The sequence below is a fragment of the Rattus rattus genome, chromosome 4 (assembly GCF_011064425.1).
Source record: "Rattus rattus isolate New Zealand chromosome 4, Rrattus_CSIRO_v1, whole genome shotgun sequence".
NCBI classification, from domain to species: Eukaryota; Metazoa; Chordata; class Mammalia; order Rodentia; family Muridae; genus Rattus; species Rattus rattus.
Window position 1 is genome coordinate 80,081,560 of NC_046157.1, and position 25,429 is coordinate 80,106,988.

The window sequence follows — 25,429 nt, forward strand, 5'->3', positions numbered from 1 at the left end:
GAACTTTCTACAAAGGCTAGGCTAGCTGTAAGACACCGGGATCCACTGGCCTCTGCCTTCTGAGTGCTGGCTTTTAAGGCATACAGCACCCTGCCTGCCTGAGTCCACAGTTTGCAGAATGACTTATGTACCTTCTTGTTACCTTCTTGCCAGGGTTAGACCTTCTTGCCAGGGTTAGCAATCCAGTGTCAAGGAGAGAATGGATACGTTAATAGATGCCTGTGTGAGACACATCCATCTGGGATCAGTTAGTGCCCCAAGGACAGGGCAATGCTGGCACTTGGTCACAGCTCTCCGTCAGCCCCATGCCACTCTCTGGGGCATTCTCACTATACCCAAGTGTTGAGAAATCTGCTCAGCAGCCTCAGATGTGGTCAGGGACACTGGGTTTTCAATCTTTGTAGTGTCCACCAGTGATGCCATCACCAGAAGCCGGTGTACCCAGCAGGTGGCAGCCCATGCTGCACAGACCTAGATACAGAAAGCCAGCAGGGAAAGGCTCCAAGCACAAACCCCAGGATATTTTAGAGGACAGTCCTTTCAGGGACCAGCTGGGGACTTATTTTGAGATGAGTGAACTAATTTCCAGGGGCAAAGCCAGTAGGACTTTGGCCATAATCTTTTGGGAATAAAAAGGAAGGCCAGTTCTGGCCGCTGTGGGCTGGTGAGGTCTGAGACATGTGGGAGTCATTGGGAGAAATTTCCTTCACAGCTGTCACCTCTCCAGGAACAAGAACAGGATGGCTTATTGGGGCAAGAAGACCCTGCAAACTGGGAAGGGCATGACATTCTTTCAAACACAGTCAAGATGATTATATTCCCAACTCGTGCCAACCCCAACTCACAAAATGCTGAAGAAACGAAATCCGGTTAAATGTGTTCTTTTTCACCCTTCTTGAAAAATATCAAGAGCTAATGTTTTGCAGGCGGCTCTCTTCTGGTCATGCTGGCCAGGCCTCATGGGGTCCAAGACCAACACACCTGATCCAGATTTGGTCCACAGCATCAGGAGGCCAGAGACGTGGCCAAAGAATTAAGAGAGGAATCTCAGGATTGTTCTTTCTCCCAAGGGGCATCAGAGGCTTCAACCTGAAAGTGCTCTTGACTAGGAGTCGTGTGTGGTGAGAGATGGGGAGTGGGGTGTGTGTGTGTGTGTGTGTGTGTGTGTGTGTGTGTGTGTGTGTGTGTGTAAAGAGGGAGAGAGAGAGAGGGAGGGGGAGGGAGGGAGGGAGAGAGACAGACAGACAGACAGAGAGCTCATGGTCATCCCAGACTCTTCTATGGGGTCTCAAGTGGAGGGTCCCTGAAGATAGGCTTGTCTGCCTTCTTCATGAATCTTCAGAACCCTTCTCTTCATACCTATGGGCATCCGTGAGGAACATGATGACCTATTTCTAGTGAGAATGTTGTGTTGGGTCCTAGGACGTTGCTTGTTGAATAGAATGTGCTTGATGTAATGGCTTTCTGTACCACAGAAATTACTGGAATCTGTTTTCTGTGAGTTATCATACTCATGCCAGTAGTCCTTTCTGGGGTGTTATTTTAACAATGCGGGGGATCCTGGCTCTTAGGAAACCACCAACTATGCTGATGTAAGGGGCAGGTGATGGGTGAGCTACACCAGCTCAGATGACAGAACGGAGTATCTGGGTAGCAAGCAGAACCCTCACTCCTAACAGTGTCGAGCTATTGAGAGGACGCTCTCACGGGGCTGGGGCCTGTTTGTGACTTCTCCCTTTAGTTCAGGCTCAGGCTGCGCCCTCTCTATTTGCTTCCTGTCCTCATTTGCATATCTACTTTGTGATAGGCGTGGAGGACCGCCATTGAGTTAACCTTAGTGTGCTTTCTTCCAGAAACAGGTGTGGGAGATTCATCTGGAACACAGCGCCAGGGAGCACGGAGGAAGAGGGTGGGTTGGGGAATCAGGGAAGATAGGCAGCCAATGAGGAGGGCAGCAGGAAGTCAGCCATCTTCATGGACAACTGAAGCGTCATCCCACTGGGAGCAAACGTCATAGCTGTCACCCATAAGGGGACTGGGATGCATGTACACCAACTTCTGACCATCACAGGTTGAGGAACCAGCACCAGCCTGCTCTGTGTGCTCTCAGAAAGATTAGCATGGGGATCACTGGCAGTTGAAGCCACCTATTCCACTAAAGGGGCTTGGGTGGCTTTGTTTCAAGACATCACCGCAGTTTATAGAGTGTCCTACAAAAGAGCTAACTTTTGGGGTCTGAAGTTAGTGACGAGAGAAGCAGAGGAAATCAAACGTTTAGACCATCTTGCCTGATTTCTTAAGGGCCTAGCTGGAGCATTAGGGGCCTAGCTGGAGCGTTAGGGGCCCTGGAGCATTAGGGGCCTAGCTGGAGCATTAGGGGCCTAGCTGGAGCGTTAGGGGCCTAGCTGGAGCATTAGGGGCCTAGCTGGAGCGTTAGGGGCCTAGCTGGAGCGTTAGGGGCCTAGCTGGAGCATTAGGGGCCTAGCTGGAGCATTAGGGGCCTAGCTGGAGCATTAGGGGCCTAGCTGGAGCGTTAGGGGCCTAGCTGGAGCATTAGGGGCCTTGCTGGAGCATTAGGGGCCTAGCTGGAGCGTTAGGGGCCTAGCTGGAGCGTTAGGGGCCTTGCTGGAGCATTAGGGGCCTAGCTGGAGCGTTAGGGGCCTAGCTGGAGCGTTAGGGGCCTAGCTGGAGCGTTAGGGGCAGCGTTGGGGGCCTAGCTGGAGAGTTAGGGGCCTAGCTGGGGGGGGCCTAGCGTTAGGGGCCTAGCTGGAGAATTGGGGCCTAGCTGGAGCGTTAGGGGCCTTGCTGGAGCTGGAGCATTAGGGGCCTAGCTGGAGCGTTAGGGGCCTAGCTGGAGCATTAGGGGCCTAGCTGGAGCATTAGGGGCCTAGCTGGAGCATTAGGGGCCTAGCTGGAGCATTAGGGGCCTAGCTGGAGCGTTAGGGGCCTAGCTGGAGCGTTAGGGGCCTTGCTGGAGCATTAGGGGCCTTGCTGGAGCGTTAGGGGCCTTGCTGGAGCGTTAGGGGCCTAGCTGGGCGTTAGGGGCCTTGCTGGAGCATGGGGGCCTAGCTGGAGCGTTGGGGCCTGGAGCTGGGGGCCTGTTAGGGGCCTTGCTGGAGCATTAGGGGCCTAGCTGGAGCGTTAGGGGCCTTGCTGGAGCATTAGGGGCCTAGCTGGAGCGTTAGGGGCCTTGCTGGAGCATTAGGGGCCTAGCTGGAGCATTAGGGGCCTTGCTGGAGCGTTAGGGGCCTAGCTGGAGCGTTAGGGGCCTAGCTGGAGCGTTAGGGGCCTTGCTGGAGCGTTAGGGGCCTTGCTGGAGCGTTAGGGGCCTAGCTGGAGCGTTAGGGGCCTTGCTGGAGCATTAGGGGCCTTGCTGGAGCGTTAGGGGCCTTGCTGGAGCGTTAGCAAAGTCTGGTTTGCTTTCAGCCTGGCAGTTTACAGCCCCAAACTCTGCGCTGACTGACCAAATCTTTTTTAAAAATTGAATATCTTTCATTTATTCATTGACGGTTTCATACACACAAATAATGTACCTTGATCATATCCACTGTGGTGGTTTGAATATGCTTGGCCCATGGGAAGTGCTACTATATTAAGAGGTGTGGCCTTGTCGGAGGAAGTGTGTCACTGTGTAGGCGGGATTTGAGAGCTCCTGTAGTGCAAGCTCTGCCCCGTGTGGAAGAGTCAGTCTTCTCCTAGCAGCCTACAGATCAAGAGGTAGATCTCTCAGCTCCGCCTGCACCATGCCTGCCTGGATGCTGCCATGCTCCTACCTTGATGGTAATGGACTGAACCTCTGAACCTGTAAGCCAGCCCCTATCTATCTGTTCCCTGGCTACGATTGCATAGAGGAAGATGGGAAGAGTCATGGAGGTGTTGCAAGCGGAACATCCCTTAACACGACTGGTACTGCAGGACAGAAAGCGGAGCGGGATTTACACTTGGATGCATGTTAGCCCCACCCCCACGCTGGCTGCTGCTGTCACTTAGTTTCGTTTTTGAGGTTTCAGTCATCTTCGGTTAACTATAATGTGAAAATGTTAAGACGGAAACTCTAGAAATAAGCAGCGTCTAAGTTTTAAACAGACTGCTCACGCTAGTCTGATGAAACTTTCCAGTAAAGTGTTCTGGCCGGCCCAGGATGCAACTCATCCTCGCTACAGTGTATCCATCAGTCGTGAACGGCAATCTTCATGTCAGATACACTATCATAGTATTGCAGGGTGTGTGTGCAAGCACGCATGTGTTCGTCTGTGGGTGAGTGTGTGCGTCTGTGTATGCATGTGTGTATTGTGTGTGAGTGCGTAAGTACCCGCATCTCACTTTACTTCACGATGATCCCTAGATGCAAGGATGGTGAGGTTAGCAATTCATGGGAGGCCATGACACCTCTTCAATTTCTGTCTCACTAAGAAGGACGGCACAGAACAGCGCAGTCCTCTGGCCTTAGTCAGAGAAGCCGCATCTGGCAATGGCTGACAGTCAGAGGAGAAACTTAGAACCTGAGGGAATGTGGAGGCTAAGTCCAACGCTGAGTGTTCAGCCCTCATCGCTCTGGGCCAGGGGACAGCACAGGAAAGGGTTGGCAGTACTCAGGACTGTAAGACCTGGAGGATGGGGAGGAACACTACACAATGCTACCATTCAGATGTGACATGATTGATGAAGTCTCGAACACGCGCGAGGCAGCCATGGACACCTGCACCTGACCACACAGGACATGGCAGCAGGAGAGGGCAGCAGGAGTGAGAGGCTCTGAGAGAAGGTGGGTATACTCAGCTCTGACACACGGTACGCCAGAGAGAAACTGACTGAAGGATGAAACTAGCAAAAGCAAAGAGGAAGGATCTGATGGCTACAAGATGAGAGAATATATCTCTGAGTGAAAGGGGAAACCACGAAATTGTTTGAAGTACATTGTTAACATGATTTTATTCTATTACTATGTACAATTAATCTCGATGTACTTAATTTATACATGAATTGGCAAAGGATTATCTACGCATAGGAAAAAGCTTGGTAGACAGACAGACAGACAGTCACACACACACACACACACACACACACACACAAACACACACACAGAGGTCCAATACTGTTCATAGTTTCGGGGATCCACTGGGGATCCTGTGACAAAGCCCTACTGATGAAGAGGCACTGGAGTGAAGTACGAATGACACATCCGTGAATCACTTCTGCAATTGAGAGAAAACATGCTAAGCTCCCGAAGGCATCTGTAACTGAACCCCAGGGCAGAGGGGAGAGCATCCGCACAGAAGACCTCCGCGTGCTGGCTCTGCCTTGTCTTCCTTTATTATCCCACAGCAGGGAAAGCTGAGGAAGGCGCTTCCTTCTCACGAGCTCCTTCCTTTCCTTAACTTGAACTGGGAGAAGATACATGGCCCCCCACCCCACATGGCAGTGTGACAGTGGCGAATTCGTGCTCGCTTCTCAGTTGGGTTTTCCTGCTTTCTGACTGAACACTAACCTTGGAGCCCTGCAGAAATAGGGCTCAAGGTGCTGGCCCCACTCCTTTGTGGCTGCAGACAACTGGGCAGGCTGAACCACTCCCCTCAGTCCCTGCAGCTTCTTCACCTGCACCCAGAGAAGCAGGCAGTGCTACTGAAGTCAGCCATCAGGACTGTAGCTGCGACACAGTTGGTCACCCTAGCCCAAAGGCCGTCCTAAGGCATGTGGTGGTGCCAGTCTCCTCTTCCTCCACAGACTTTCAGACAGTCCCAGATGTGAGGATGTCTTCACCACAGTACTCCTGAGCTCTCTTGCCTCTGGCCACCTTGTAAGCCTCACTCAGGCTGCTGCCTGGGGCTTTTACTGTTTTTCCTACATAAATGGACCAGGCTGGGCTTTGTCCCTGGATGCCTGATTAGTGATGCTGGCTGCTTGTAGGTATGTGTGACAGCATCTCTGCTTCTTAAATGCAGTCCAACAGCAGACATCTACTTGAGGGAGGAATGCCGAGTGACTTGTGGTATTTTGAGCAGGTTTCGGTAAGCTGTGGTGTAGACACTTGATCAGAGAATGGATATGGCCTAGAGAGTCTTGTGACTAAGGGAGGCAGGTCTGGAACTGAGGCTGTTTCCACTGTGAGTGGATTGGCTGCCTTGTGAGGAGAGTGGTATCTCAGCCCTGTGTGTTTTCTCTTCCGGATGCTATTGGGTGACCTTCAGCACACCCCTCATTAGTTTTCAGGGTGGTTGAGAAGGGACCCAGCAAGTCCTCTGTTGCACAGAGCAATTTAGCATCATAATGTCCCCTTCCCATTTCTGCCTGTCATTCCCCTCCAGTCAACAGAGGACAGTGGAATACCCCTACCATCCATAGAGATGGCATTTCACTAACTCTTCCTGGGCAAATCAGAAAGCCGAGCCAGGCTATGCGATGGCATTTAAAAATAGTTCATTTCGCTTAGAAGAGTGCCGAGTCCAGAGGGACGGCCCACTCAGGCGAGCCGCTGCCCCCAGGCACCCACTGGCTGCCTGGCTGATACAGGGTTGACACTTTACTGCGGGCTTTTTTCCCCCTGATATCTAGATGATGGTGTCTGCTGGCAAAGTTATTTTTGAGATACAAGAATGGAAATGATCAGGTCAAGGCTGTTATGATGAGATTAAAATGCATCTGCCTCCTCCTGAACGACCTGAAAGTGTTTTCCTGGGCGAGGAAGAGACATCTCATTCTAAGGCATTTCATTACCGGGAGAGGTGTCGGAAAACAGGTTACTCGAAAGATAGCCTGCTTTGAGCCTCGGCTTATGCCGTCTTCCACGATAAATCCCAAGTGAACTCAATGTGAAAATGTTAACAATAAAGAAAATCTGTAAGAATATTTAGGGAAGTATTAAATAGATACTTAGCCGTGAAGTTGCTTTGCTATTTGTCCAAATGGCCTTCCTAGGTGCGAAACCATGGAAGAAATCATGAAAGAAAACAATCAGCAGATGTGGCTGATTGTAAAAAACAACCTGCAGCGCTCCCCACATCCACCATGGCTGGATAACCTCTAAGCTTGGTGTAATTTGGAGGACTTCATCGGCAGGGCTTCTCCTTCTCTGATCTTTTCTGGAGAAGTCTAAGCACCCCCACAGGCCTCTACCCAAGGAACGTCAGGTAGCCTTAATTAGGTTACAGGATCAATGTCCTTTCTCCTGACAAGAACCTGTTCAGCCAGATCCTAATGAGGCATTTTGGTACCTTAAGCCCTCAGTCAATGACCTTTGCCCATGCTGGATGCTCCTACCCTCAGCCCACCCAAAACTTTATAAGCCTTGAACCACCCTAAGTAAAGTTGATCTGCCTCTTCATAGCTGGCCCTAGTATGGTCATTCACCATAGGATGCACAGGGCTTGGGCACCCCCCTCTCCCACCCCTTGTAGTCTCTGCTCTCTTTGCCCTGTGGACCGTACTGGCTGATGCTCACTCAATGTGGGTAGGGAGAACCACCAGGAGGTGGGTCCAAGACTGAAGCTTGAGAAGCTGCTCGCACACAGAATACACCAGAGCTGGAGGACAGGAGATGACATCCCCCACGATGACCACGGGCGATGTAACTCTGAGTAATGATTTCCCAGATCCCAAACGCACAAAGCAAAATTTCAAAGGAGAGCAGGCGGCCTCCGCACATTGTGCTAAGCCTCTTGGCTACTAACATCTCTTGTTTTACTCTTCTCACTGCTCCTTCTGCTACGTTCTCTGTTAACTTTTGTTTCAGTACTGGAGAGAGAACCCAGGGCCTGTTACACACCAGCAAAGCTCTGGGCTACTGAGTTACAACCCAAGACCTTCCTACAATATTTGAGTTCATCACAGCTTTGTGGGTGATCAGCTCCTATGATGCCAGCTTCCATTGAGTTTCCAGGCTTAAAGGAACCTGGGTGGGGAATGGGTGCCAGGATTTACAATCAGACTGATTTGCCTACCTATTTAGGCAGCTGGTCCCTGGCATGGCACAGGACGGACCTTGCCAGGGTGTAGCCGTTTACTGTCCTTTGTTGCCGAAGAGGATGTAGCCAATGGTAGCTACCCATGGAGAAAGACAGATGCCAGGACTCTAAGAAGTGGAAATTGACAGGTAGGTGCCTCAAAGGCAGTCATGTGACCAAAAGCTGCTGATACTCCAGAGTGTGGGACGGGGACACAGAGTGTAGTTGCTCCCTCAGAAACAGAGACCTATTAGTTTTCAGAGAGATTCTAAATTGGTTATTTCTTCCAATTTTGATTTCAACTTGTTCCAAGATCAAGATTGACGTAAGCAAATTACTGAGAAGGGGAAAAAAAAGTGTGCAGAAGGAGTGTGTGTGTGCACGTGTGTGTGTGTGTGTGTGTGTGTGTGTGTGTGTGTTATGCATGCATGTGTGTAAGCGTGTTGTGTTGCACATCAGGTGTCTTGCTTCAAAGCTTTCCATCTTATTTTTGAGACAGACTAAACCTGAAGGAGACCCAGTTTTGAGTTCACCTATCTGACTACTCTGGCTGGCCAGCAGGCTCCCAGAATCCTCCTGTCCCATGGCCTTGCCTGGCTTGGGATGCCTTGAATTTGAACTTTGGTCTTCTTGCATTTGCAGCAAGTGCTCTAACCACTAAACTGTCTCACCAGGACTGGCAAGAGATATCCACCTCGTTAGTTGCTTTCTTGACAAAAGGAACTAATAGGAGAGTTTTACTATTTAAGAATCGATGTTATTTGCTGCTAGGGAAACAGAAAGTGTTCAGGAATCTCGAAGGATGAAACTCAAGACACAGCTGCAGGTCACAATTGTCAGAGAAAAACAAATTGACCAAGGAGACAGTGGCTACTTGAACTTTCAACATACGGGTTTGTTGATCGTAGCTTCCTCTCTGCGGGCCAACTACAAGTACGCTCCGTGGCATCTAAGCCTGCCCAGAGCCGGGATGTGCAGTGCTGGGAGCAGAGCTGAGGCAGTCCCCAGCCCTGGCACGGCCCATCTGTGCTCTGCTCCTGCCTCCTGGAAATTTTAAATATGTGCTCAGACTTTTTCCTTCTGCTTCTTTAGTTTTAACCTGTCATCTGAGCGATGCTCTGGTGTTGGCTCTTCCCGGCGGCTAGTCACTATGAGAGCGCCGTTCAACGGTCAGGCTGGCTCTCCACAGTCCACGCACATTGGTCCTCTTGGATCAAGAAGACAGTCTGAAAGGTAGGGGTGGCTGGAAACAGGGCACTGGCTGTGTTGTTATACCACTAAATAAAAGCCTCCACTGCTGGAGGCTTGAATCTCCGCATTGATTTCAATTCTGCTTGCTGCTTTCTGGGGAAATAGAGCCCTGATGTTAACTTGTTCGGGGTTTTTAATAGCATGTGTGGCTCCTCTGTGTATCAGTCCAAACATAAATCTAGTGTTGGATGGGTTAAGTATAACCCTCACCCCTTGACCCCTTAGAAGGGGTAAAGTGGATCTGAAACCAGAGGGACAGGTAGGACCATTGCTATAGTCTACATTATGAAAATACATTTGCACACCATATTCTAGAAAGGAATCTGGTATTATTATTGTCCATATTATTGGTGGCTTCACATATATACACATGAGATAATTACAATGAAATAGTTACCAAAGGTCTGAAACCTTTTGACATAGAAATATCGACGTATTGCTACATACATACATACATACATACATACATTCAATAACAAGATCTAATGGCGAGTCTAGTCTGTTGCTGTGATAAAAATGCCCTGACAAAAAGCGATGTAGAGGGGAAAGGGTAATAGTTTCAGGGAATTGGGCCATTGTAGCCAGAACTTAAAATACTAAGTCACATCACATCCATAGTCAAGAGCAGAGAGAGAGATAAATGTGAACATGGCGCCACCCACAGTGGACTGGGTCTGTCCACATCCACTAATGTGATCAAGGCAACTCCCATTGTCCCCTAGACACACCGCCGACCTACTTGATCTAGACAATTCCATGAGACTCCTTTCCTAGGTGTTATTAGATTGTGTCAACCTGATAATTAGAACGGATCATCACACCATCCAAGCTCCTGGGTCCCAGGATGAGACACGGGTTCTCGGTGTAGCTGTGACTTAGTGTCTGGATGCCTTAGCTTTTTCATAGTCACAGAAGGGAACTGTTCTTTGGCGTACGTAGACTGACCTGTCCTGATTTTCTATGCTGTACAGAAGAAGCCAGAGGGGGCATTCCAAGTGGCTTCTGAAGGGAAGGTGGGGGTCAAGAAAGAGCCACAGGGCCAGTTGCAAACAGGCAGCAGTTGCTTCCTGGAGCACTGAGGCAGAAGAATGCCCTCTGTGAAGCTGTTCTTGATGGGAGATGGATCTTGGTTGTGTTACAGCTTAGGATAAAAGACACTTTTTCTCTTGCTTTGAACAGATTTGAAGTGCATGTGTTTGCAAGTTTTGCTGCTGCCCTAATCTCTCTTGCCCAGGCCAGTTCCCCTAGATGGGGGAGCTTGGAGGCTGGGAGTGTGCACCAGCTTATTTTGGCTTCCCATCTTCCCACTGGATTTATGGATGGTGCTGAAATCGCACATGTGTGCAAAAAATGCTCAGCCTCAGCTTTGGGCAGTGTAACAGTGTTTCACAGCCCTTGGAAATATGAAACACTGTTGCCATCATTACGTGGCCATGACAGATTGAGCTACTGCTGAAACACACAGGGAGAAGTAAATCTTTCTCACTAGGGTGGGCCAACCCAGTGAGTACCCCATACAAGCTCAGGCCTGACGCACACAAAGGTGCCTTTCTTAAAGAGGGTGTGTGTCACGGCTCTCCGGACAGGGATGCAAGCTAGACTTTGTGGCTCTATGAGAAACGTAGACCACCATCCAATGTCCATTGGGAAATGCTCTGTGAAAGAAGCTTCCAGAATATTATCTGCTTACCGATTTTACTTCTTGCTTCATTTATACTTTCTCCCAGAGCTTTTGCTTCAGAAAATCTGGAGAAAAAGAAAAAAAGAATAAAGGTAATTTTTACTTCTTGCTATCCGTCCTATATTATGTTTGAAAAAATAAGGGATGGCTGAGAGGTTGCTAGGATGGGATGAATATAAAAGAAAACTGAAATAAGCTTAATATGGTAGGCTTACAAAGAAAGACTGGAATTTGCATGATTTGCATCTACTTGGAAACAGAGCAATGGCTTGGTGGATAAGAACACTGCCTGCACTTTCAGAGAATCTGGGTTCAATCCCCAGCACTGGATGGTGGCACACAACCATCTGTAATTCCAGTCTTGGGGGATCCAACACCCTCCTCTGGTTTCTAGGCACATTGCATACGTGTAGTGCACACATGGACAAGCAGGCAAAACACCTGGACACATACACAAACAAAATAAAATAGACTTTGTTCTTATCTTTGTTAACGAATTAACTCAATTTCTAATGTTTTATCGTCCAAGGATACCAGAGTGAAACGCAGTGGTAAGGTTTCTCTACCGTGACCTATCAGCCACCATGCCGACATCATAGTTAAAGAAAACATTCTAGATACCATTGACTTCTTTACCTACAGTACTGTAGCAGATGTCAGCCACTCATGACCAGTCGGGAGACAACTCAGGACGCATTCTATGTTGGGTAACAATAGCCACAGTGCTTGAACTGATCTAGGAAGGGGTCTATCTATGTATGGGATCTGGTCAAGAGACCGTCTTGTGTAAGTTGGGAGTGGCCAGGATTTTGAGGGTTCACAAAATTTTAGAAATGTTTTCTTCTAGAAGTTTCCAAAACATATGAAACAGAGAGCATGTTAGGCTAAATCTTACTGTCCTAGTTTTCTATTGTTCATAGTTCAACAATCTCTCTTCTCCCTCCTCTTCTTCCAACCTCCCCAAACCCTACAGGGTACCAGAGCAGCCTACCTATCTTAGTGTTTGGTCTGTGACTCCCTCAACTGCATGGAGCTGTAGCAGAGGAAGCAAGGGCCAGGGTACCACCAATGCTCCGTGATTGGTGGGAAAGTGGCAATAATTCTGGTGTTGCAGTTTTCTGCATCCATCTGTTTGGCCTGGGATTGCAGACAGGCAGTCCAGGGAAGAGGGCTGAACTTGTCTACAAGGCTGGGTGGCTAAGGACTGCACCCCTGGCTTCCAAAAGAAGGCTTCTCATAGGCCATTCATATCTTCTCTGTGAGGGCCTGTCACCACTCAGGGACCCAATGTAGAGGCATCTGGCAAGAATGTAGACCTTTTCAGCTCAGCGATATTCTCATGAAGCGTGGACCGAGGAGCTGGATTCCATGTGCTGAGGACTGACCACCGCCAGGCAGCAGAGAGACCTTTGTTGGTGAGCAGGAGCCCAGGTTGTGCTCTAAAGCAGTAACCGCATCCTCGAAGCCAAGCAAGCTTTTAGTGAAGTGGTCCCCGTAGATGGACAGTAGGGGCATCAACACTGACCAACTTTCTCATCGACACAGGTAGCTGACGTGGAGTCTGATGTGACTTGGAGAACGCTCTTAGCCCTTGGTGTGTGATAGCTAAAGATGTGACCCACTCAGTGGGCAGCAGCAAGGAAACGCACGCCTGGCTGCCCAACACACGAGTCACTCAGAACTCAGGCAGGGGCTGCTAGGACCCAAATGTGAGCGAGCCTGCCTTGGGGACACTGATTTAGGTTATCTCCAGTTTCCTGTTCCAACACTGAAGCAGTTTTATGGTCTTTATTTTTTTTACAGTAACCCGACCCCCCCCTCCCGCCTCCAAAAAAAATCTCTAAGTCATGGCATTAAAAACATACCTCGGTGGAAACAGCAGAAAGGTGGGTTACAGTTAGGTAGCTGCTCTCTCAGGACAGTCTTAGCCTTTCTGTTGGTGGAGAATACTTTTTGTTCTTAGTCAATACACTCCTTAGGTTTCTATCTTTCTTATTAGGATGACCGCTGTGACTTAGAGTTGTGTGAGGAACGGCTTTTGTTAGGCTAAAGACGGCTCCTCCTGCCAGCTGCGACCTCTCCATGCCATGGAAGATTTGATCAGCGAGTTAGCCACCTCTGTAGACAGCCTCTTTTCAGGAATTCACGCACAGAGAACAGAAGTGGACGACAACTGTCTGTCACTCTCCACCTTATGTTTTGAGAAGGTTATCTCTTACTGAAATTTGGCTAGGCTGGCTGCCTGGCGAGCTCCAGGGGCCGGCTGGCCGCTGCCCTCTGTGTTACAGCCAGGGTTACAGGGGAGGCTGGCAAGCCCGGCTTTCCTATGTAGGGGCTGAAGACCTGAGCTCATGCCCCAGGCTCCTGCAGACACTTTTCTGTCCAAGCCTATGGGGATGAAGAGCCAGCCTGGCTTCCTCTGCATCTCGTTTACATATTAAAGCTCCCTGTCTGCGAGTCTCTTCTGCTATCCTCTCTGGCCAGCTGAGAATTCCTTCCTCCATTCTCTGGAACTGCTAAGCAGTTTCCTTGGTTGCTGAGTCCTCAAAGTCAATTTTATATAGGCGTTCTCAGACAAAATGGTTTTCTAAGTAGCGTGTGTGTGTGTGTGTGTGTGTGTGTGTGTGTGTGTGTGTGTGTGTGTGTGTTCCTGTGTGTCCAGCATCTTTTTAAGAACCAGGGGGATGCTGAGAAGATTCTAATCTGTCTCTGTTCTCAGAGTTTATAATTCTAGTTCGGCAGACAAAGTATAAATATAAGTATAAAAATCAAGTGGAAAAATAATAAAGGTTAATATTAAAGTCTAACAGGAACCGGGAGCTCCTGTTTGTCATGGGTAGCATTTCCAGATGGTGCCTGTGACTTCTCCGGCCCACTTCTCTACTGCCTGTAGACTGCTGTTCACTTCTATGCTACAAGGACCCAACTGAATGAGGGGGTGATTTTCTTGGGTTAGCTCACATTATTAATGCCTTGATTTCCAATCATGGTTCTTCTCTCTGCTCATTTCCTCTTTTGTTACTTACTGGAGACTTTGTGTCTGATAGTTTCAGTGTATAAGAGGGTTTTGACACAAAAGAAAAGCTCCCCGTGCTTTGCCTGGGCACTGATATTTACAGAACACAGGGTCACCAGCCCCTCTTATATATTAGGGTGAAGAATCATGCCTGTACACGGGGTTATTATGAATGGCAATTACTTCCCACTGGGGGAAAAACACTCCCCTGAAGAATTGGTTCAAACACTGTAGGCCATGGGAGGGCAAATGTCCTGTTAATGTGACATCTTACTTCTCTTGTCACATACAGATAGCTAAACCTCCCCAAGACCAGGGGCCAGCACTCGGGCAAACTAGAAGTCCGTGCACTGAAGTGTACTGGTGGACAGAGAATGGACTACCTCCTGTTGTGAAGCATGGGTCACCCACGTGCCCTCCTGAAACCCCGAGTGGAGAGAATCATGGAGGATTCTGGGATATCAACAGCCCCTCCATTAGGGATTGGTCTGTTGGGTTAGAGATTTGCATTTGGTCAGGTAGATCCAGTCTCCACAGGATGACACACCAGAACCATCAGACCACAGAGTTCCTAGATGTGACACGAGGGGAGAAAGATGGGAGGGCCAGGCCAGTGGGTCCTGGGTGCTGAGGGAGAGTAGAAAGGTGAGAGCTACATTAGGGTGGGGAAACTGAAGGCCAGCCCAAGCCCTGATCTCTGGTCTGTCTGAATTCCTCTCTGACCACCATTTACAGTTGTTTGCCCTGGTCCTCCCTGCCACTAGCGAGCACTAGAGCAAATATTGGGAAGGCACCAGGATTTCTTGAAGATAATATTTTCTACGTCAGAGCCATAGGGAGGTCTGTGCTTCTGGGGATTTATCTTTATGTTTGCTGTTGGAATACAAACAAATATGTTTGTTGTTTTGTTTTTTGTTTGTTTGCCTTTTGAGATATAATTTTCTCCTAGTTCTTTGCTATAGGCCTCTCTCTCTCTCTCTCTCTCTCTCTCTCTCTCTCTCTCTCTCTCTCTCTCTTTCTGTGTGAATTCATGGTGAGTGAGTGTATGTGTGTGATGATGGGTCTTCTCAGTTGAGTGTGTGTGTTTGTGTGTGTGTGTGTGTGTGTGTGTGCCCACATGCACAGGTCTAGAATCACCCAGAAGACACCCCCTGGGCATGTGTGGGTGGATATCCCCAAGGAGAATTAAGTGAGAAGGGAAGACTCACCCTCTAAGCTAGCGCCACCTTCCAGATGGTGGCCTGCCTGAGTTTGAAGACGTCCCAGGAAAAGGCAGCATATGTGGTTGTTCACTGATACCAGACTTCTTTTGCCTTCCAACATGGACAAAATGCCAGTGACTCCATTGGATGTCCATGCTGTCGAGGTCGGACTGCGACTACTGAGTCTTCTCGATTTGTTGACCAGCAGCTATTGGGATTCTCGGTCTTTTTGGTTTGCAGAAGCCCCCTGTTGGACTGCCCAGACTGTATTCTGTAAGCCAACCTAATAATTCCCCTTCGTGTTCATTCCACTGGTTGTGTTCCTCCCGAGAACCTGCCTGACACAGCCAGTAATTTCTAACAACTGAATAGTGTCTGTGGATGAGGAGAAGAGCAGAAGTCCAGAGAGAAGGCAAGGCTCCCAGGGGCATCCCACTGCCTCTTGGCATGAAACAGTTCCATAATGACTACCCTTATATTAACATTAAACAGATGTAGAATTTTCTTTTTAGAATGGGCTGGTCTCCTGCCTTTTCATTGCTTTAAAGACTGACGTTGCCTGGAAGACATTTTGTTTCCCAGAGGAGTGAGTCTTGTTCATTCCTTTGCACAATGGCCAAGAGGAAGATGGGTGTCCACTCTGAGCAAACAAGAACGCTTCCCAGGAAAATCCCAGGAGCTGCTTAGGTTATCGGAAGTCTTCTGGACTGGGGTCAGGGCAGCTTTGTATGGAGAAGCCTTTGAGAGAGCCACACATGCTCGCACTGACAGCCCATGACTCGCTTCCCCATCAGACAGAGATCCAGACTCAGATGCAAGTCCAAAGCAACCGGGAACCATCATGACTTCAGAGGACAAAAGATGAAGAATGTTGGCCATGTTGGTGGTTTTAAAATTTGGGTACACAAAGCATCAACAGTTGGTGAGTGCATGTGCATGTGCACAGTGTGTGTGTGTGTGTGTGTGCTGTGTGCAGAAGTCAGCTTCAGGTGTCATTCCCTTAGCCCTGCCCCCTTGTTTCTTTGAGGTAAGGTCTCTCTGGCTCCATCCCTGCAGCACTGGAGAGGCCCTTGAGTGGCCAAGTCCACCATGAAATCAGGCCCTCATGCTCAGTAGGGATCACTGTTACCAGGGGGCCATCTGTCTACCCCTCTTCCCAGGGTAGACTCAGGTGGGTCTTTTTGTATGGAGGTCTCTGGATTTGGGTAAATACATTTGTAATTCTCTGTTCCTCCCTAGTTTTGCTGTTAATATCGATGCTTGTCGATGTGCGAGCGTCTAGTCCATCACCCACTACTACATGCTAATCCATGGACTTTCTGTTATATTACCTGTCAAGTGCTTAACGTGGGGACTGAGAATATGGTTAACTCTCCCCAGCTATAGGCAGTGCAGCCATGAAAGTTCTCCTATATGCCCTGTTAGGAGCCCCAGTGGGATACTCACCCCCAATTAGAATTGACAGGTGACAGGATGTACACACTGCTTGGGACAAAGAGGGTCTAGCCAACTCGCCAGAGTCCTGGACTTGTGTTGTGTGACTGGGCTCCTGAGGAGCTCTGAGATCTGCCCCTACCCCTGGGAAACAGCTTCCAGACAACTTTCTCACCCTTCCTTTGTAGCAGCTAGCTGTATTGAACCTTCACCTCTTTCCTCAGACCTCTCAACCATGACAAGTCTTGCTTTGAACCAAAAATATGGAGGACCTAAGAATGTAATTTGATCTATATATTTAACACCACCCCCTCTGTGTGTGTGTGTGTGTGTGTGTGTGTGTGTGTGTGTGTGTGTGTGTGTGTGTGTAGAAGAGGCCAATTCTATTGTTCTCTCTTGCTGCTCTCTTGGAGACCCTGAACCTGCAGCTCATTTGACTAGACAAGCTGGCCATCAACCAGAGAACTGCATCTAACCGCCCTCCCTGTCTTTCCAGTGTTGGGACTATAGGTACACGATGCTGGTGACTAGAACTCAGGTCCTCAGCATGCACAGCAAGCATGTGACCCACTGAGCCACACTGCCAGCCTGACTTACTTCCCCCTGGAGATTATGAAGGCATTTGTAAGAGTCCCAGGTTGCTGAGAATTATCTCCAAGGCAAGTATTGTCCACAGAGCTAATGTAGGCAGTAGCAGACCCCTGATGGACAAGTGGCTTACAGTGCCGGGATGGTAAAGCTCAGACGGGAAAGAGAATTGTACCAGGGTGCCCACAGGAAAATGTGAAACCATAAAGACTTTAGACCTCTCTTGCAGGCACTAGGCTGACCAATCAGAAGGATGGAGTTTCTGTACTGGCCTACCTGAGCTGAGGGGGACCGGCAACTCTCTCACTCCATCTTACCTCTGCTTCAGAACCTGTTTGTTGTCCTCGATGGTGACACTGTCAGCGTGGTCCCTCTTGAAAATCTCAAACGCCTCCTGGCGTCCCAGTGACATCTCCTCTCTCATCCCTATTTGGAAACACAGGGGGATGGCTTCAGTCACATCATTTCGGGATGCCATTAATTTCATTGTCACTTTATTCAGAGCTGGCCCAGGGCTCCCACAAGCCTATAGCAGAGAGGCTGTGGCCAGACAGGTGATGCTTGACCAGAGGCTGTGAATCAATGTGACGCAGGGTGGGGCTAGGGATAGGGCTTGGAACGCCTGGTGAGAGGAAATGAGAACCAGGCCTCCAAGCCTCAGATGGTGAGCACATCTGGGAATCTACTCCCTGCCACCCCTTGGTGGCACAGTTCTTCCTGTTTTCCCCTTATGCCCCATTTTAGGTTGTTAAACTTCTCTTTGAATTTCCAGGCATTTTAGTAACACAAATTAGAGCCCAGATTGAAGGCTAGAGAATCTACAAAGTTCTGTTCTTAGTGTCTATTTTCTATTTAATAATTAATCCCGCCTTACGCCCTGTGGCTGGTGAGGAAGGCCGTGGTCCTTAATCAGGAGTTAGTTATTCGCTCCCTTCCAAAGCCCATAGTGGGAGGTCCCTAGTTTACGTCCAACTTTAACACCCTAATTTACCACTGCTACTTGCAGGCCAACCCTCATGGCTTGGCTCTGCTCTCAGCACAAATTCTGGAGCCCCAGCCTCAGAAAGTAGGTCCTTTAGAGGAAACAGGTGGCTCCTTGTACCAGCTTCCCCAGTAAGCAACCTCCAGAGGGAATGGTTAGTGCAGGTGCATCCACAGGTCCTCAGGAGAACCTAGGCCACAGCTAAGTTTTGGATAAATCTACAGACTTTCGTGTCTTGAGAGAGGATCTCTTGTAGCTCAGGCTGACCCCGATCATTCTGCAATGGCCAAGGATGACCATCCTGGTCCCAAGTGCTGGGGCCCGTGTGCCACCACGGGTGGTTTAGGCTGTGCTGGGAAAGGAACTCAGGACTTGGTATGTGCTAGGCCAGCGCTCCTGTGCTGTAAAAAAATCTGCCATTCGCCTCCTTACTCTATCCTCCTGGAGGCCCTTTCTCTTCTATTCGTCCGATTCCTCTGCTGATCTTTGAAGAAGTCAGCCCTAGCCACATGCCATCTCCCTGAGCCCACACAGAACAGATCGTCCCCCACCAGGCTTGCGTCTGGGACAGTCAGTCCAGCAGACACTGTCTCTGTGCATGACACTCCTTTCCGGGGAAACGCGGATTCCTCCAGGGCCACGGATCGTAATTCATCTGACTCCCCGGTGTTTTGCTCAGGGTTTGTATTCAGAAGACACTCAGTTTATGTCTAAGTTCACAGGGGCAGGACTGAAGTGGACGGGGCGATGAACCTGTTCTGACTGCTGGAGGAACGCAGCCCAGGGCTTTGGGAAGCACATTCTTAATGGCCTTCGTGCAGCACCCACTCACCCTGTTTCCCTGGAAAGAACCTTTCTATCTCCTATCCTCAGCTTGAGGAACTGGCCCAGCCCATCTGACACCAATTTCATGACGAGTGTGGTAAAAATAGCACCACAAGGAATGTCTGGATGGCACTGCGGTGATGTGGTGATGTGCACGGCACCCCACCCTCTCTGGTCAGGGCTCATTCCTGCCTCCGTCTGTTCCATACACTCCCGAACCTACTTGAGACTCACTGAGACCAGCTCTGGTGCACAAGGGATGCTCACAGGGTGTGCATCTTCCCACTGGAGTCCAAGGAAAGCCCAAGAATAGCTCCTTGGTCTCCTCTGTCTCCAGACTATGCCCGATTGTAACACAGCATGCTTTGTGCTGTACAGTTAGCCCACAGAGATCACACTGGGGCTTTCTGTAGGACCTTAAGGCTGCCTCTCCCAGAAGAGGCTTTTACTCCTCAGACTCTATCAGGACTGGGACCAAAGGGGAAGCTCCACGGTCTGGCCGTTTCTTCTCCAGGCCCAGCCTTCTTTGCTATGAGAACAGAGCCCATGGCATTCTTGAGGAAGTAAGTCTGGGGGAGAACTTGTAATCAACTAGACAGCCTCTGGGTTGTCCCTGAGAGAGGCTGTGGGAACGGAAGGACATGGAAGGCAAGTCCTTAGAGAATCTAGAAGGTTCTGCTATGAAACTTGGAGCCATCAGTGTAATGTGGTGACTATGAGCCGCTGATTTTCAAAGACTGGATAATTGAGAGAACAAGAACGCACCCGTTCTTACCACCATGAGGTGCTCCTACTATGCTGGAGAATGCATTCTGGAATGTGGGTGGCTTGGCAGTGGTGGCCAAGGCTAGGTGGACATGGGTGTAATCAGCGAACCTGGCAAATAGCTTTGCAAGCCATGAAGAGAACGGGGTCCCTGACCGCAGTGGTTTATCTGAAGTGGTTTATCAGCAGGGTCTGGATTCTGCAGACTTCGGAAGGCTGCTTCACGGAGCACGCCACCAGAGGTCCGTGCAGATGCCTGAGGGATGGACGCCGTAAGCAGCTGATGCACGTCAGCCTCATTTCCACCTCAGCCTTCCTCCTGGCTGCCCCTGCCCTGTGCACAGACAAAATCTCTCTCTTTTCAGATTATACAGAGACACTCAACTCCAGGTCAGCCCCCAAGTGAAGGGACAACATTACTCTGTTAAGGGTCATCTCTGCTTTCCCTTTTCTCTTTGGGCTTAGGGAATTAGCGCTTCCTCCTGTGAGCAGTGCTTGCCCTAAACACACTGAATGCATGAGAAAGGGTAAGGATTGCAGACTGTACTTGAGAGCTCACCTGCTAAGGGCAGACATCTATTTATCCTCTCCCTCCAGAGGTGTGTGCTTATCGTTGGCACAGTGCTAGGCATGCAACAGAGATGTGAGGTTAGGTGGGTAGATTGGAGCTTTGATGGCGATGTTTAAAGTGCACAGAGTCTAGCCAGGGAGAAAGAAAAAGGAACAAATGATTGCGTTACAGCCTGCTGTACCACTGAGAGAGGAGCAGGAGATGGTAACTGCTCTGAGAGTGGCCTTTGGGAGGTGGAAACATCCTTCAGGATGGTGAGGTATCTGCATAGGGAGAGACAGGTTCCATATCGTGGGAAGGGCATACACAGTTTATGTTAATTATCCCACTCTTCACAGGGGCTGGGAAGCCCCGTGCTTGGTCCCCAGCACTGAATACGCTGTGTGTGGTGTCCCGCATCTGCACTGTAATCCTAATATCTGGGAGGTGGAAGTCAGAAGATGAGGAGTTCAAGGCTATCTTCACTTATACAAGGAGCTCAAGACCAGCCTGGACTATGTGCTGAGAGGGTGATCAATATATGTGGATGACCTCAAATTCATGATCCTGCCTTGGCTCCCCAGGGTTGAGCGTACAGCTGTTCTCCAGCACGCCCAGCCCATGGCTTTGGTAGAGCACACTGAGACGCTGCAGGGATGTGATGCTTGTGTCCCCAGTATTCCTCTACCGTCATCCCGCTGGGCAGGACCACACCCTGAACCATATGAAGCTGGAGTCCAACAGTCCTCACCCTACTACAGACCACCGTATGCTACCACGCCTCTTCCTACAACAGCTAGCCACTGCTGGCTTTGAACCCCTGCTCCAAGAAGCTTTTACACAAATACAGCCCGGAAGTACCACTGTCTCAGGAGGAGCAAAGAGAATGCTTGCGGTTTCCTGACAGCTAACAGGGTCTGCAGAGCACAGAACTGACCAAGTCTCCATCCCGGTGTTTTAGAATCAGCTCCTCGCAGAGGCCAGAGGAGTTCTGACCTGTCATGATTTGTTTCCCTATGGGGAATTGTAGGTCATAGTTCCCAGAGCCAGATCACAGAAAATGTGGATGGCTACAAGAGGCCTCCTGGCTTGGTGAGTCACAGAACCACCTTTAACCCCTACAGAAGTGTCCCCTAAACGCAACCCTCATTTTTCCATGGTTAGCTGGAAGGCATTTATTTACAAGTCCAGAAGACAGATTGCTGGTCTATTTTTGACAGCGATTAAGAGTGCTTAGACAGAAATGCAGCCCACACGGGATGCTCTGAACTGGTCTTGGGGCTTCAGAAGCATTGGACTTTGAAGGCATTAAATTCTTGTACACTGGTCCCCTGCCCCCTTTTTATTTAAACATTTATTTATTTTCACGGATATGAGTATTTGCGTATGTGTGTGTCTGTGCACCACATGCATGCCTGGTGCCCACAGAGGCCAAGAAGGCACCAGATCCCCCGGAACTGGAGTTACAGACGGTTGTGAGCTGCTGTGTGGATGACGAGAATGGAACCCAAGCCCTCTGGAAGAGCAGACAGTGCTCTTAACTGCTGAGCCATCTCTCCTGCCCCTTCCTCTCTTTTTTTAAATTGTTCTTTATTTTTTTACCATCCTAAAAGTGAATCCCGAAATTTTGCTACAGAATATAATTCAGAGTGTTTAGAAGCTCTCCCAACCCTTAACACAGGGTCCCATGGAAACCGAGTGGAAAGAACCCACTGGGGCAGTGGAGAACTCCTTCTGTCCTGGGCCTGCTGTCAGATTTCCTTTAGTCTGGGCCATGTGGACCTCAGCTTATTTTCCTGGCTGTTCTTACACAATCTACTACTGCTTATGCCATTGCTTAAGTTACCCCAGTGAAAGGATGAAGACTCGAGCTGTGTGCTGGGAAGGGACTTTGTGCACTGAGAGCCAAAAATATGTTTTCTTTGGGAGACACGTCTTCATGCAGGGCTCCGGTTTTCCCTGACAGAAGAAGAGGGGGAAGAAACGAAGACCAATAGGAATGCTGAGGAGGGTAGGGTGAAGGGAGGTGGCTTCCAGAGGGAGAGAGGGTTTGGAGGAAGCTTTTGCAATGGTAGGTGACAGAATGGCTCTGATAAACTGTATGGCTGTATGTGGAGCAGGCCACAGGCGGGCATCAGGTATACTTTGGTATGGTAATCAATACAAGGCTTTAAATATTTATTTGTGTTTTATGTCAACATGTGTGCTCGAGTAGTACCCTCAGTGTCCAGAAGAGGGCATTGAATCCTCTGGAACTAGAGTTACCGGCTTGAGTTGCCATGGAGGTGCTGGGAATCAAACCCAAGTCCTCTGAAAGAGCAGGCAGCTCTCCTAACAGATGACCCATCTCTCCAGCCCTTGATAAGAGGTTTTTACAGGCAAGAAAATTCTCAGTAATTGGGAACTGCATGAAATATAATATGCATATTTTCCTATAAACAATTAGAAGAAAATTCAGTTTCATTCCTGCCTTTGTGCCTAAGTCAGAAGGAACAGACAGGGGAGCGGGAAGAAGGAGGTGGGGGAGGAATGGAAGGAGGCGAGGAGAGCCATGAAGGGTTGAAGCAGACAATGTGTCAAGATGAAAAATGAAACAGGGAATTCAGGAGGCTCATGAAGAGCCAATGGACGGTTAGTCATCCAGTAGTCTCAAGAACTGCGGCACGGCCAAGGATGTCTTCAGGGACAAAAGAAGGAAATGAGGGTCCCAACCAGAGCTTCTGGGGAAGGGACAAGTCCACAGCTCAGTCCAGTGTGGAAGGGGAAGGGGCCGCAGATGACGACTGGGGGCTGAGATCTCAGAGAGACAGGAACTGGGCCTGAGGAGAGGGCTCGTTGGTGGAGCACTGGTGTGATCCTAGGTTTGGATCCCTAGGCCCACACAGAAGCCAGGAGTAGTAGGGGCTGACTGTTGTCCCAGAGCTTGAGGGGTAGATAGGCGGGTCCCTGGACTTCACTGGCTAGGGACACTAGCTGAATTCCTGAGCTCCAGGTTCAATGAGAGACCCTGCCTCAAAAACTAAGGTGGAAAGTAACTGAGGAAGATACTCCACACTGACTCTGGTCTTTATACACGTGCATGCACCTATGAGAACATGTACACACCACACACACACACACACACACACACACACACACACACACACACACACACACACACACACACACACACACACACACACACACAGCAGAGAACCATCTTTGAGGAGGATCGGAAGGAGGATCTGAGACACCGGCTTTCCTTCCTCCCCTGCTTTAGTAAGGAGGAAGGTCTTGGAGGCACTTGAAAGTGAGGGAGAGCAAATCCTTGGCCCCAGCTTGCTGCTTCCTCTCCTCACACCCATGGAAGACATTGCTGACCACTCAGAGCGCTCTGCCAGGGAACTCATTACAGCGTTGGCACTTGTGGTAAGTGCTCTGGGCAGGCTCTGTGGCATCCATCTCTGCCTCAGAAGCTCACCCTTCAAGGGGTTGCTTCTGGATTATAAGCCAATATGGTGACAAGTGGCACTTAGTGAGTTTCCTCTGTCCCTCTTCATCATGTCTGTGACTTTTGTTTTGTCACTTTAAGAGCTGGCACGTGGACCATCCATCCCTGCCACACCCCTACCTCCTCACAGTGGCACTGTAGTCTTAGCTCCAATCGGTGAGAAGATTGTGAATGCACAATGAGAAGTCCTTTCCCTACATTTTCTGCCACCAGGGTGATAGAGGTCACCGTAGAAAGCAGTGTCGTTTGCCATGATTCTGTTTGCTTGAAAGGGCCATGATTAGCCTAGCTACAATTTAAGGGGTTACTGGGTGTGTCCAGTGGGCGATGCAATCTGAGGATGAGGGGAAGAAAAAAAATACAACAAAAAACCGCTTAGCCACACGGCCAAAGTGACTGCAGATGTCACCAACAGAGTGGATCTTTGGCAAGGCCAGAATGATGCCCATTTAACCACCTTCCTGCTTTTGACTGACAACTTCTGGAATAGGCCAGAGCCCCGAGGCTTTGGGGGGTGGGTCAGAGGTCTGCATCTCAACCATTGCTATCACCTGGGCTGGGGTTCTCGGATGAGGACCCGCCTTGCAGCTCCCACATGAAAGACAACAGAGGACAGCCTGCAATTAGAAGATCCCCGGGTGCTGGCTTGGACCAGGCTGAAGCACTGCAGGCTTGGCAAGGGCTCCTGGGAGGAGAGCAAAAGGAAAATGTGAAGTGGAAAGCCACATAAACCTTAGGAGCCCCACCCAATGGTGGCTCCACATTTAAATAAATCAAATGGGTTTCGGACTCCTAGAGGCAGAGGTCTCACATGCCAGGGCCATCCCACGTGGCTCAGCGGGGCAGAGCTGGTGGGCTGGGTGGGATTACGGGGGCGGCATGCTCAAGGCCAGTGCGTTTTCCTTTTGCCTTAGAAACTCTGCGTGATTCATCATCCCTGCTCCTGTGGCTCTCTCTCCTACCTTCTCCATGGTGAGCAAAGTAAGGCTGGGCATGGGAAGCAAGTGGACACTGAACATTAGCAGGAAAGGAAGCTTCTAGAAGGCATTGTGCAGACCCCTATACGGTGGTCCTGAAGGCCAAACACACAAAACACTCATTTTTCTTAGCCGAGCTCTCTTTGGTTTTTATGTTGTAAATGTTCTCGTCCAAGACAAGTACCCATGTGTGCTGTCTGGAGACGACAGTGGACAGACATGGGCACTGAGCCCGAGAAGAGTCTGGGCCCTGCTGGCATTTCTGGGACTTGGAGCGGACTCAGCCATCTGGGGGAAGCTGTTGATGCTCCCATCGCCAGGCTGGGCCTGGAGTCCTCAATTGTTCTGATCATCTTTAGTTCTCTGATGTGGAGGGTCTGAAGGGCCTCAGTGTCCAGCGCTGTGCCCGGACCTGTGTGCCCTGACTCTGAGAGTGAAGGGTCAGGTAGCTGACAGACCTTCTAAACAGGAAGCCTGCCTTCCTCTTCAGTTTCGACATCACTCCTGGGTTTCTTCCAAAGTGCAGTTAGTGGGACCCCAGTGTCTCGTGGGTGGGGGAAGGCTCTTCATCACCATCCATCACCCTGTGCTCTGGAGGCAGGGGTCGAAGTGTCACAGACATGGCCTGTCATTTGATGAGTGAGCCCGGCTCCCTGCCACCTGTCAGCAGTGCAGTGCATCTCTGTCTTTGCATATATATTTTGAAAGAAAAAAAATGAAAGATTTAT

At 49.6% G+C, this 25,429-nt stretch overlaps 1 protein-coding gene across 1 annotated transcript in view; it reads right to left on the bottom strand.

Annotated features, from left to right (window-relative positions):
* Kif6 (kinesin family member 6) overlaps window positions 1-25,429 on the bottom strand; it is a 290,218-nt gene that overhangs the window by 58,374 nt on the left and 206,415 nt on the right. Inside the window, exons 14-15 of the mRNA XM_032900532.1 lie at window positions 17,430-17,538; window positions 10,882-10,937 (exon numbers count right to left, since the gene is read on the bottom strand). Of these exons, the coding sequence (XP_032756423.1) occupies window positions 10,882-10,937; window positions 17,430-17,538 (165 nt within the window). The remainder of the gene's footprint in view (window positions 1-10,881; window positions 10,938-17,429; window positions 17,539-25,429) is intronic.